The sequence below is a fragment of the Clarias gariepinus genome, chromosome 11 (assembly GCF_024256425.1).
Source record: "Clarias gariepinus isolate MV-2021 ecotype Netherlands chromosome 11, CGAR_prim_01v2, whole genome shotgun sequence".
NCBI lineage: Eukaryota > Metazoa > Chordata > Actinopteri > Siluriformes > Clariidae > Clarias > Clarias gariepinus.
This window is the reverse complement of record NC_071110.1, coordinates 10,688,691-10,701,589: the sequence shown is the minus strand read 5'-3', so window position 1 is coordinate 10,701,589 and position 12,899 is coordinate 10,688,691. Positions and strand designations below refer to the sequence as shown.

The following is a 12,899-nucleotide window of genomic DNA, read 5'->3' as shown; positions in this document are numbered from 1 at the left end:
ATAAGCACATTATATATATATATATATATATATACAGTATTTTCTCTTTGAATAACACTACCTTAAAGACACATACATACTGTATCTATACTAAAAGTGCAGAGTAAAGGGTTTGAGTAAGGCTTATTGTTTGTGCTGAATATTAATTGGAGTTTCTATGGCAATATCGAACTTCAAAAATTTTTTAATTGGAATAATTTTCCATTCGTTGTGCAGTGTGCTTTTATTGTGTGCTATAGTACATGATTTGGTACTGTACTGTTGGTGTGCTCATGCAAAAAATCAAGAACGAATGGAAAGGGGAAAAAAGATTATAACACGGATCAAAGTAAGAAAACATATAGAAAGATTACAAAAAATCCAGAGAAGCGATACGTAAAAAAAAAAAAAAAAAAAAAAAAGCATGGGTTTCTTTTTTAATCCAAACTTAAATGAATTCTGAAAGCAGGTTCATACTAAGCTAAACAAAGCAGTGTTGGGGATTCACCGTTCATAAAGACTCTTCCAAACCAAACCAAAGTCTTCTCACTTCCTTCCTTCTATTCCTAAAACGGAGACCAGGCCTGAAACGTGTGCAGTATTTATGTTTGTAGAGAATCATTCTTGGAAGACTTAGACATTTAAGGAAGATATCATGCAAACCTTTTTTTTTTAAAGTGAATGATGAGCTTGTACATAAACTGACTCACCTGGAGAGCTTTAAATATCAATTTCACTTCTGCAAACATGGGGCCTCCCCTGCCTAAGGGATAATGCTCTTATTCCCCTGAGGGATTCCCCCAATAAAGAGGATTAAATGGAAGAAGAGAGAGTGACATTTTGTATAAAGCATCACATGTTTCACTTCTTTAAAAAAAAAAAAAAAGATTGTACGGATTGAAATGATACTAATATGCATTCCTATATATGTGTGTGTATGTGTGTGTTTCCCTATATAGGAATGTTCTTGCTCATTTTAGGAATTTACCTTCATTTTTGTGCTTTCTTTTTTATAAAGTTGCAAATTGTAATACAAGACAAACTCCATAATATACATTGATACACGGTAGGATATTGATACTAATATTGATACAGTGGTGATACAGAAGTTGGCATATCACAAGACTCAAACCCATATTGCCAGATGTTGCTAAAAAGAAAAGCAACTGGTGTGATAGAGTTAATAAAAACAAAGGTATTGTACTACACTGTGTTACCTCACATGGATTCATCGACATACAGCTCGGTGGTGTTTAGTTCTGTCCGGCTCATTTGTAGAGAAGAGGGAGTCGGCTGTTGTGGCAGTGATTCCGGCTGAGCTTTCCTTCGCCCTGGTAGAGGGAGGAGTTGTTGGAGAAGGAGGGAGGCACCGAGTGCTGCTCTGTGCCAGGCGAGTAACCAGGAGGCTCAGATGAGGATGGAGGGGAGACGCTGTGGTTCTGGTTTTGGTTCTGACAAGATGTGGGTTTCCGAGCACGGAGAGCTTGACGTTCGGCTAATTGGTTTCGTAGTTCTGTTACACGTTCCTCTTTCTGTAACAAATAAAAAAAAAATTATAGAGAGAGAAATGAAGAAATAAAAAGAATTTACATTCAAATACACTCAGAATGATTTACTGAATAAGAAATAATTACTGATGGTTTGTGTAGGAGATGACGGACTGAAGGAAATGTGAAGATATTACTCGGGGTTAAACCTTAAAGTCATTATTATTAAGTAAAACAAGAACATAAAAGCAGTCACTCAGCCATCAAGAAACTGTGAGTTCCATAACAAGGAGACAATCTAGCAAAATTAGCCATGAGCTCAGAGCACGTTCTCTCACTCCTCTGCTATTTACCGCGAGTGTATCTGTGAGATCATGCATGCAGGGTAGAGCAGATTTTCTGTGAGATCATGCATGTAGAATAGAGTGTTTTCCTCTGAATGTGTTGTGCTGCATTGCTTTGAAGATGCAGATGTTGGCTTCATGTATCTCAAAGGAAGCACATCCCTAACCCACCCCTTCCATCGGGGAATTATGGGTGGGAATCAGGAAGTCCAAATTGGGGGAAACTCCAAATAAATAAATAAAACAATAAAACACAGGAATGGAGGCCACAATACTGTAAAGTTAAAGTTACAAGCTCATTTAAAGGCGCACATTGTCTTTTAAAAATTGACTCATTGTAATTGCAATTCACTTCACAGGCACCAGGGGGCTCTAATCATTTCAAACCAACAGTGTTCCCTTTAATCCCTTTAAATCAAAAAAGCATTTAGCAGGCCTCCATGATTTAAATTGATTAGTAAATTTTTGCCATATATTGCGGTCTTATGTGGGTATTGTTTTATAGTATAGAAACATAAAAGAGTTACTGAACATGCCTCCTGGATGATCTTCTGGAGCTCCCGATTCTCCCTCTCCAGTTGCCGTGATTTTTCTTCATCATTGTTATTGGTAGACGATCCCGTCTTAAGTGTGTCCTGCTGCTCAGACTGCCATTCCCCGCGCATTATCAAACGCCGCATCTACGTAACAGTAGGACAAACACTTTGTTAGACTTGTGACACAACTACAAAAACACAAATGGAGTTTATAAGGAACATATAAAGCAAGACAAGCAACAATGCAAAAGAATAGAGAAAGCTAAGTGTAAAATAAAGCAAAATTATTATGTTTCACAAACCTTGGGCACAAACAGCACAACCAAAGTGATGTAGACGGAAAACACTATAGCCAGAGAGGCAAAGGCAAAAGACGCATCCTGCTGTGAGGAGAGGATCATGGTCACAGGAGCTGTGATCATACACAGAACCTACATCGAGAGAGAGAGAGAGAGAGAGAGAGAGAGAGAGAGAGAAAGAGAATCATTTTAATGAAACATTTTAAATGTATCAAAAATAATAGTTTGTTATGTGAACTTGCCTCAACCACCAAGTTTAATCCTTCATGTTACTCATTTGAATTATAGAAATACCCTTACCACTGAGTGCCAGAAGCATAATTAAACTAACAATGCAATTTTCACCAGTGCATTTTAATGTGAGTTACAAAAGTATTGACAACAACCAAAAAGTTGCCGTTTCAGAAGGGTTAAATTATGAGGGTGGCATAAGCAAAGAAAACAACTAAGGAGATTCACAGTTACCGGAACAAGGTTAAGAAGCCTTAGCACATTATCAAAACCTGGGAGGATAGTGCTGAACCGACAAGTGTGTGGAAAAAATGTGGTCGGAAAAAATCACGAATGGAGATCACTTAAGCGCTTGTGAAGTTGTGTGGTTAAAAGATTTTACAGTAAAGCCATGGCTATGTTTAAAAGTGAAAGTACGAGCATTTCCGTATGCACACAGTGTGATGAGGAGTTGAACCGGATTGGGACAAACGCAGGACACTTGAGTTCTTCCACTAGAAAATTGGCAAACCATGACGCCATAAACCTCAGTTTGTGCACAGGACATTTTTACACATGACCAAGTGCCTCTTAGTTCCAGAGAAGAAATTCCAAATTCTAGAGTCTACCAAGACATTCTAGACGATTGTGTGCTGGGTGTAGTGGTCAGGTGTCTTAATGTATTTTCGATCTATACAACAAAAAAAAAAAAATGCAGCTTATGCACTTATTATAGTTTTACGTGGCAGACTGAGGAACATGGTCCATGTGACAAACTGCATTTCATCCGGCCCAAGGTATGAGCAACCTTAAAGAACTTCACATTAGATAGATATTGCATACAGTCTAACAGTCAGCGTGTGTCTAGAGGAAAGTAAAATGATGTATAAGTAAGGACACATGCAGAGAATCTCATTTGTGTTTGGAGCCTCGACAAATTACACAACCCTACTGAACTGTACTTCCAGTGCTACTAATGTATTTTTACATAATCACAGCACTGAAGCATTTATTCCATGCCCTTCCCAGACAAAAACAAATATAATAGCTATAAATAAAAGTGACTATGACAACCTACAAAGAGATGAAACATTATCTGATGAAACTGAGATCTTCTGCAGGTGGTTAAAGCAGCAGCCACCCTCATGTTCCAGTCAAGTGTTTTCTAGTTTTCTCATTAAACCCATTTTAGAGGGAGGGGATTTGGAGAAATGGTTTCAATTATGCAAATCATCCTTCAAAGCACTTGCAGTTATTACCAGAACTGTTTTCAAGCAGCCAGGGTAAGAGAGTGAAGCATTCAGCACTAGACTTCATTTAAAAGAACTCCCTTGTACAATTTGGGTGGAAAAAAATGTCTGGTTATACAAATTCAGTCTGGAATAAAAAGGCATGAAACAAACTGGGTATCATAAGTAGTTTGGGAGAGAATTATAAAAAAAAAAATGTGGTTAAGTGACAATCAGAGAGATGTTAATAACGAAATATGGTTAAAACCTGAACAACAAGATGTCTTAAAGGCCGTGCTACTGCACAGACATGCACTTTTAAATGTGCAATATTTTTTCTTTTAATTTGTAGACCTATAACAATTCAGCATTTCCTTGATCTTTCATGTCTAAAAATTATTTGCTTAAAAGAAGAATACAAAGAAAAACCAAAAGAAGATAAAAAGGAGAGGAGAATATTATAAGCTCCAATCACAACTGAATAAAAATGTGGTTTGGCCAAACAATTCACAGGACATTTCAATCCACATTTCTATTTTAAATACACTACATTGCCAAAAGTATTCGCTCACCTGCCTTAACATGCATATGAACTTGAGTAACGTCCAATTCGTAGGATGAATTGAAACAGACATGTCGGAACGGGAAGGGGCCGTCCCTGTCACAAAGTAGGGAGCATGAAATTGTCCAAAATGTCTTGGTATGCCGATGCATTAGGTTCCTTTCACTGGAACTAAAGGGGCCGAGTCTAACTCCTGAAAAACAGCCCCACACGAGTTCCCCACATGACTGCGCAGCAGTGCACAAAGCAAGGTCCATGAAGACATATATGAGTGAGTTTGGACGTCAACCTAATAGAACAGAAAAGTGGAGAGTGAGAGCCAGGCCTTCTCGTCCAACATCAGTGGACCTTACTGACCTTACAAATGTGCTTCTGGAAGAATGGTCAAAAATTCTTATAAACACACTTCTAAACCCTGTGGAAAGCCTTCCAAGAACAGTTGAAGCTAATTAATTAATATTATTAGTTATTAATATATTATATTATTAGTTATTATTATATTATATTATATTATATTATATTATATTATATTATATTATATTATATTATATTATATTATATTATATTATATTATATTATATTATATTATATTATATTAAACCCTATGGATTAAGAATTAGATGTTACTAAAGTTCATATGCATGTGAAGGCAGGCGAGCGAATACTTGTGTCAGCCAAGTTTTTTTTTTCCCCTACAGTTCAATCACCATTCGTGCCACAAACCAAACAAAACTCTACATAACAGTTGAAAAAATTCTTAATGGAACTTTTAATGAGTTCTATATTAAACGCTAAAAGGCTTGGAACATTAAAGCTATGAATAAGACTTTAATAATAGATAAATGACAGAACTATTATTAACTGTAAAGCATAAATATAATGTGCTGTCACAATGGATTAATGTTAGCACTGTCGCCTTGCACCACCAGGGTCTGGGTTTGATAACCGCCTCGGGGTCTGTGCGCATGAAGTTTGCATGCTAACTGGAGGTCCACCCACGGTCATAAAAATGGAATAAATACAATGATCTCTATGGGCCTCCACTGTCTATAGTTGGACTACAGAGGTTAATAGTTGGATGGAGGGATGGATAAATATAATGTGCTTAATTAAACTGATAAAGACTTTGTCCTTGTCTGATTAGATTAAATTCAGATTGTTCCAACAAAATTACAAAAATTCTCAGTTCATTAAATATCAATAATAAAGATTTTAAAATTCACTACCAAGTATTTTGTATTCGAAAATTTATATATATTCCAATATAGTATGTTCAGAAACTTTTGACTGACATTGACAGTCTATTAAATCAAGCCATCACATTAATTTTTTGCATCATGTCCAGTCTGTGGTTGACACGCTACCATAATGGCGGTAGGGAGACGCTAGAGGCAAGAAATCGTTAGCAGCGCTGTGAATGGCAGCAACCAGCAGTGACACTCACCGCCACGTTGTAGATAGCCATGCCGACGGCTCGGTGGTCATTAATCTTCTCAGTGGAGATTGATTTGGTCTCATAGGCCAGGAAGATTCCCAGTAGCAGAAGCAGCCCCTTATAGCCGTAAACCACTCCTAAGGACAGAAAGATGAAAATTAAGCCTCTCCTGTATACATTTTGAGAACACACATGTGGGGAAAAAATCAAGTTAATTACTCTGTGTTCTGAGGGTTATAGATTTCTTCATAAATAAATGACAGGTGATACCTGGCATGCTTTAATTGCAGTGTATTGCACTGAATCCCAAGAACACAGTGTATCCTAATTGGACATACAAGCCATGGTATCACACATAGGACAATTATTTCTGAGGTGTACAGTAATAGGTAATGTCATTTGCAGCTTAAAAGTATCTGCGTGTTTACAAGAACCTACACAAATGGCCCACTCCTGCTTTGAAAGTGGAAATTTTCTGACAGATCTAAGCTCACGAGCTATTACCTAATGCTGTCAATTCTCACTCAGGGAAAACCCATGGAAGTTCACTTAGTGTTTGACATTAATGTAGTTACAGAGTAATTTTAATCGTACAAAAAAAAAATTCTTGGTAATTTACCAACACGTCTAAGAAAAAATGTGTCTATTTCTGACAGTTGTGTTTGACTGTATGTTTTCACTATCACTGTCCCGTTAGAGTGTCTGCGCTCCAGAGCTGAATCATTGACCACAGTCAAAGTGACCAGCATTACTCATACTATAAAGATAAATATGAGTCTTTATTAAAAGGCAGATTGGCATGATAACTTATCGGTAAATATCACTATGGTCAATACGGTCAGGTTAAAGACCTGTTTAAAAAAAACTGTCTGACTGTATTCTCATGATTTGAAATGTCATGTTTTTTTTTTATCTTTAAGTGATACCAGCGATAAATAACACTGAACAGTTACAGAGAGGAATGTAATAGAAGGAAAATTAAATGAGAGCGAGAGAGAGAAAAAAATCCACAAAACAATGGCAATGCACATTCGTTTGATAGCATTTCAAAACCCTGGTATTTTCCCTCTTCTGTTTTAGCTCTGATTCCCCAGACTATGTAATAAATGATAACTTTGCTTCCCAATACTACCTTCATAACGTTGCTGAGAATTGTCACAAGCAGAGTACTGAAGTCAAGTGTTCTGGGTTATGAAGCCTGTGAGAGAGACACATGCAGACACACAGTAGTGTCTTGAATGAAACCTCTGCTGCTTAAACTTATAAATCTTAAGACAGGACAAATGGTGAGAGATACTGTACTATAGGGTGAGACATCAGTCTCATTTAAGTCATGGTTTCCCCCGAGTGTTCGTTTGAGCCGTTTTTAGAGTTCCCCTTTACTTTATCTATATTGGACATTTCTTCTAGACTGTATCTCTGCTGTCCTCTGCTGAAACTGTGAGAAACTTCCACACTAAAGGCACTTTTACCCAGCAACGGTAATGTCATATACATATGTAAAGCATAGGAGTAAATAAGGTGCCAATGACTGGTTGTAATTACAAGCTGTTATGTAATAAAAGTGTTCCACTCAAATCGGGACTTTTGATTGTGCAGATCAGTTATGAGAGTAACCTTTATGTCTCTATATAATGCCCCGCTACACTAATACACTTATCCCAGGGTTTATACCCACATCGGAGAAAGATTTATCAGTACACCGGAGCCATGAGCATATTGCCTCCTTTAGGTCTGAAGGCCTCCCAGGAACTCCTTTAATACCTCAAATATGTTGAAATGACTTTAGCGATGTTAGGGCTGTATGCGGCATGTGTGCAAGTGATGATCATGGATGATTGTGTGTACAGTTCCCACAGACAGACGAATCCTCATGAAGTCTTTTGTAATTGTCAATTGTTTTTGTGCCTCTTATATTATAACAGCACCAATCAGCCATAACATTAAAAACTTTACCATTAAAACCACCCAGGGTTTGGGTTTCTCCGGTCCCACCCAGGTGGTTTTGATCTCTTTGATGGTTCTGCAGAGCCTCTGGGGGTGTGCTGTGGTTGGCAGCAGATGCTTTCGGTGCTGTGGGTTGCGGTGTGGGGCCTCCATACGTCAGACTTTTTGTGCCCGACTCATTTCATATGTCTTTGATCGAATTAGGATCTGGGGAGTTTGAAAGCTGGTCGGTTGTTTTTGTTCTGTGCACAGCAGACTGTGGTGCATTGAGTGTTCTGGTGCATTTCTATCACAGCCAGCATTGCCTTTTTTTTTTCTTTTTTTTTGGGATCAGACCAGACGCACACATCTTTAGACTCTGTAGGAAAGGCTGGGCTTTGGATGCCACTGATCTTGTTACCAATTTGCTCGCTTAGTTCACCTAGTGTTGGTGTTGATGTTATGGCTGACTGATGGATTATTAAAATATATAATTATTACAGTATAATATAACACATTATCAGGGGGTATAAGATCACCACTGCTAAAGTTATAAGATCTACAAACAACAATATCAATACAGAATAACACCTTATTGAATAATATATATTTTATAAAAGATATATTCAGTAAAATTCATATCACCTGTCACATAGCTGACATCTATTGGATTTTATTTCCCTGTCTTTCCCCAATGAAGTAGATCTGCAGAAATCACTAAGGCCGTTCCTTTACCATATGTCCGTGTCTCTAAGCTAAGATGATGAATTTAGGCTGTCTGCCCATGCTCTTTTGATATGTATGAGTTTGGCCTCAGTAGCTTAGTAAACTAGGCCAGTGTCCCTGCAGCACTGTCACAACTTCGTACAGGAAGGTGGTTTTGTGTAACACACATACAGAATACCTCCTGTAGCAAAGACATGGCAATACAATACAATGTATTGGGGGTAACAATTAAGGGTATTTGACCTAATCTTAATACTAGTCACTGGTTTCCAACCAGACTGGAAAGATCTGGATAAAAGGATGAAAACATTCTTGTCTTTGTCCAAAACAGTTGCATTGACCCACATCATTAAATCCCAACCTGCTGTGCTCTGATGGACAAGAAACTAAAAAGATGGGCCAAAAGGATAAAGGATAATGAAATATAGAATGCAATTAGATAAGACTATGAAAACGAAAGAACGAATGTGAAATAGAAAAGGAAATAAGAGAGGGATTCGATAAAGATAAAGGACCGAGTACCGAGCCATGTGTTCATCTTCTCTGAGCTGCAGTGCTCCAGTACAGGCTGAATCAAAAAATCCACATCTCCTTTAGGATCTTCTTTAGTGAACTTCTGCTCAGATAGATACCAAGAGAAGACAGTAAGGGGGGGAAAGTGAAAAAGGGGTGGTGGGCAGTAGGGGCAAAGAGCGTGAGAGAAAAGGAAAGAGAGAGAAAGGGAGAGCGAGTGGGTGAAAGTTATCATACAGAAGTTTCAATCTCACTGTTTCATTTCACACATTTATTTTTAGAAAAGCATATGTACTAAGCTACAGTTGTGCAAATGTCCTACAATTTTTTTCTAAGAACCATTAATGAAATGACAATGTTCCTTAATGCTTCTTACTCATCATTTCTATAAAACCATGTGCATGTGAACAAACGTCGACCCTGCTTAAAGAACACCCTAAAATACCCTTATAGTGTGGGATCTAAGAAGAAGTGAAAGGTAACTAAATATACCCCAACACAGAATTTCAGTACACGATTTACAGTAATGGCATGTTTTTGGTAGAATTAAAGAATTATTTAAGTATACTTTTTGAGTTCTTTTAAAGTTCTTTTTCTTTTTATTCTAAATCAACTTGATTACATTTAATTTCCATCACAGTTATAGTAGGCAATACAACAAGAGAAAAAAATGATTTAATATAGAGTAAAAGCCTAGCACTGTCGCCTTGCACCTCCAGGGTCCGGGTTCGATTCCCGGCCAGGCTCCATTCCCGTCTCTGTATGCATGGAGTTTGCATGTTTTTTTCCATGCTTGGTGGGTTTCCTCCAGGTACTCCGGTTTTCTCCCACAGTCTCAAACTGCCCGTAGTGCGTGAATGAGTGAGTGTGTGTAATGTAATTAGTTACTTTAAAAAGTAACGTCGCCCAACACTGGCCATTGTCTAGGCGACTGAGCTAACCTAGCTAGCCAAAACACTGCATTAAACTTGTGTTTTCACATGTCTGTTGTGTTAAATGTACAGTGCAGTTCCAATAGCTCTGGGGTTTTCTCTTTTTTTGGCATTTTTTTTTTGTGTGTGTGTGTGTAACAAAGGTTTTTATTATAAATTACATTATCAGCAAATATGCACAGACACTACAAGTAAAATCTGGTGATCGGTGTTCAACTCAATCTGGTGATCAACTCCACTAGCATCTTTCAGAGGGAAGGTGAAGATTTATCAAAAAACTTTTTGTACATGTGGGGGTAACGATGTTGCACATTTTCTGTTCTTTAAAATTCTATATCCTTCTAAATCCACAGTTTTTCAATGAGATCTCAGACCTTCAGGCTTCACAGTACAGTGGTACCTCGGCATATAAACGCCTTATGAATTTCCACCTTAATAACTGTATTTTTGCAAAAAATTTGCCTCGGCACGTGGACACAGAGTAAGTTACGTGTACGTCCGGAAGCTGTTTAAAACTTGATTGCATCAGTGAAAAGCCAAGTGAAGCAAGTTAAAAAAAAATTTGGAGGCTTTTTTGCAGTTTGTGGAAGATTTAGTGAAGACATACTGTAGCACCATGATCACAAAAAATGTTAGCTAGAACCGCAGCAAAAAGCAAAGGGAGCCGCTCTTAGTTTCGTTTTTTAAAGCAACCAGTTCCAGGAGGAATCTTAAAAAAAAAAAAAAAGAAAATTAAGGGTATGTAATGTTTAATGTCTACGTATTTTATATTTTACTTTATTTACATGTCTCTTCTAAATGGTTTTACATGCAAAAATATGATTATGATTTGGTAATTGGTAACATTGGTAATTTGGCTGGAGCTGATTAAGAGTGTTTACATAATTTTTTTTTAATGGAAAAATTACTTTAGCGACACAAAAAAAGAACTCGCTTAAGAACTTAACGTTGAAATGGATTAAATTTGTATGCACAGGGTACGACTAAATAATGGTAAATAATTATAAATAATAATAGAGACATAAATAGTGCTCAGGATAATGTATTTTTGCTAGAAATTTTGTTTCCCTACCTAACAAGCTTAGCAAGCTACTAATACCAACACCCTTTGGCTTAGCTAGCTAGCCAACTAATGTTAACTTTTTTTTTTTTTTTTACATTTTTCTGTTAATAATAAATATATTGATTTCTGTATATGTTTTTGTATAACATGTGTGTTTTTCCCCCACTGAACATCATAATAACAGGTTGGATGTTACCTATCCTTTGATTTTGAATCAACAACTGACCATTTATTTGAGATTTAAAGTAGAGCTACCTAATTGCACTGTTGCAGAGATTTTCTACAAAATTTTGCATTTTGGATATAGAATTGTAGCACCTCTAAGGTAATGTGCAAAGGGTCAACAATCTGCCAGATCATCAGAGACAGGACGTCAATAGCCAGTAAGACTCCTACTGTTGCGTACAGCTTCCAGGGTTCCAAATGCTGTAAGAAAGAGAAACAGCAACAGATCAGACATTTAGATCTAACTTGATGGTTTTTTTTTTTTAACTGCAGTGTTCAGATCAAGGCAAATCACAGCTGTGCTGTCACATGATAATTAAACAATAAAACATTTTTAACATATTTAAACAATTTAAGTCACATAGTCAAAAGAGTCGAGGAGGCCTTTATTGTCATTTCAACCATATACAGTTTAGTACACAGTGAAATGAAACAACGTTCTTCCAGGACCAAGGTGCTACATACAACATAAATTAACAACATAAATTAACAAAACTAACTAGCTCACTAAGGATTATTAAATTAAAATGATAGCTATTAATTAAATGTTAAGCCACATTAAACAGGTACTAATGTGCATTAATCAGAAACCAGTAGTAAAAGTGGGTGTTTACAAGTGATACGGTAGAAACGATATGTATCTGTCAGTGGATCTTAAAAGAATGTATGGTAATCATCCTGAAAGGCTCTACTTAATTCAGGTAAATCTTATTGTTGAACCTTTTGGAAGATATAAGAGCTATCAAAAAACCTTGGGATAAAATCAAATGTTTCAAAATGCAGGGTAATGTCTGTTTCATCCACCCATTAACCCAGCACTGCCAGCTTCCTCCTGGCCATAACACTGGTTAAACAGCATTCTAATGACTTGTCCTACGCATACTCTTCCTTACCAATGTACATGTAGTGCATTTTAAAGCCCAACTTTTGTCTCTGGACATGTGATTTTCTCAAGCATTTCTAAAATGACTCTAAAATGCCAAACTGCTGTAGCATGAACATCAGAAGCGCTGCGAGCAAATCTACTTTGTCATGCAAAGTCTTAAATAATAAAGCCTTCAAAGGTCAGATCTTCACAAAGAATTTTAATGCTCATCTATATTCATGAATAATGTACAGCTGGTGTGATCTTAGGCCTTCTCGGGTCTCTCTTGTGTCGCCAAAACAGCCCTAAAAAAATCGAAGACCTCTGAAGCTGTGCTGCATAAGGTCCTATAAATCCTATAGACTGTGAGATTGGTCAAATGTGTTCATCCAACACGTCCCGCATTTCCCCATTGGATTGAGATCTGGGGAAATTGGAGGTGTGGGGAACACCTTGGATCCTTTATGCTTTCCAAAATATTCCTGAACAACTGAAAGAGGTCAATGCCATTAGGAAACAGTGTTACAGTTAAACCTCGGATTGCGAGTAACGTGGCTGCGAGCATTCC

At 37.2% G+C, this 12,899-nt stretch overlaps 1 protein-coding gene across 1 annotated transcript in view; it reads right to left on the bottom strand.

The window, feature by feature from the left end:
- Positions 1–389: 389 nt before the first annotated feature.
- gabbr1a (gamma-aminobutyric acid (GABA) B receptor, 1a) overlaps positions 390–12,899 on the bottom strand; it is a 60,124-nt gene continuing 47,614 nt past the window's right edge. The window contains exons 19-24 of the mRNA XM_053506680.1: positions 11,560–11,667; positions 9,256–9,349; positions 6,091–6,218; positions 2,649–2,777; positions 2,347–2,490; positions 390–1,511 (exon numbers count right to left, since the gene is read on the bottom strand). Of these exons, the coding sequence (XP_053362655.1) occupies positions 1,248–1,511; positions 2,347–2,490; positions 2,649–2,777; positions 6,091–6,218; positions 9,256–9,349; positions 11,560–11,667 (867 nt within the window). The 3' untranslated portion in view covers positions 390–1,247. The remainder of the gene's footprint in view (positions 1,512–2,346; positions 2,491–2,648; positions 2,778–6,090; positions 6,219–9,255; positions 9,350–11,559; positions 11,668–12,899) is intronic.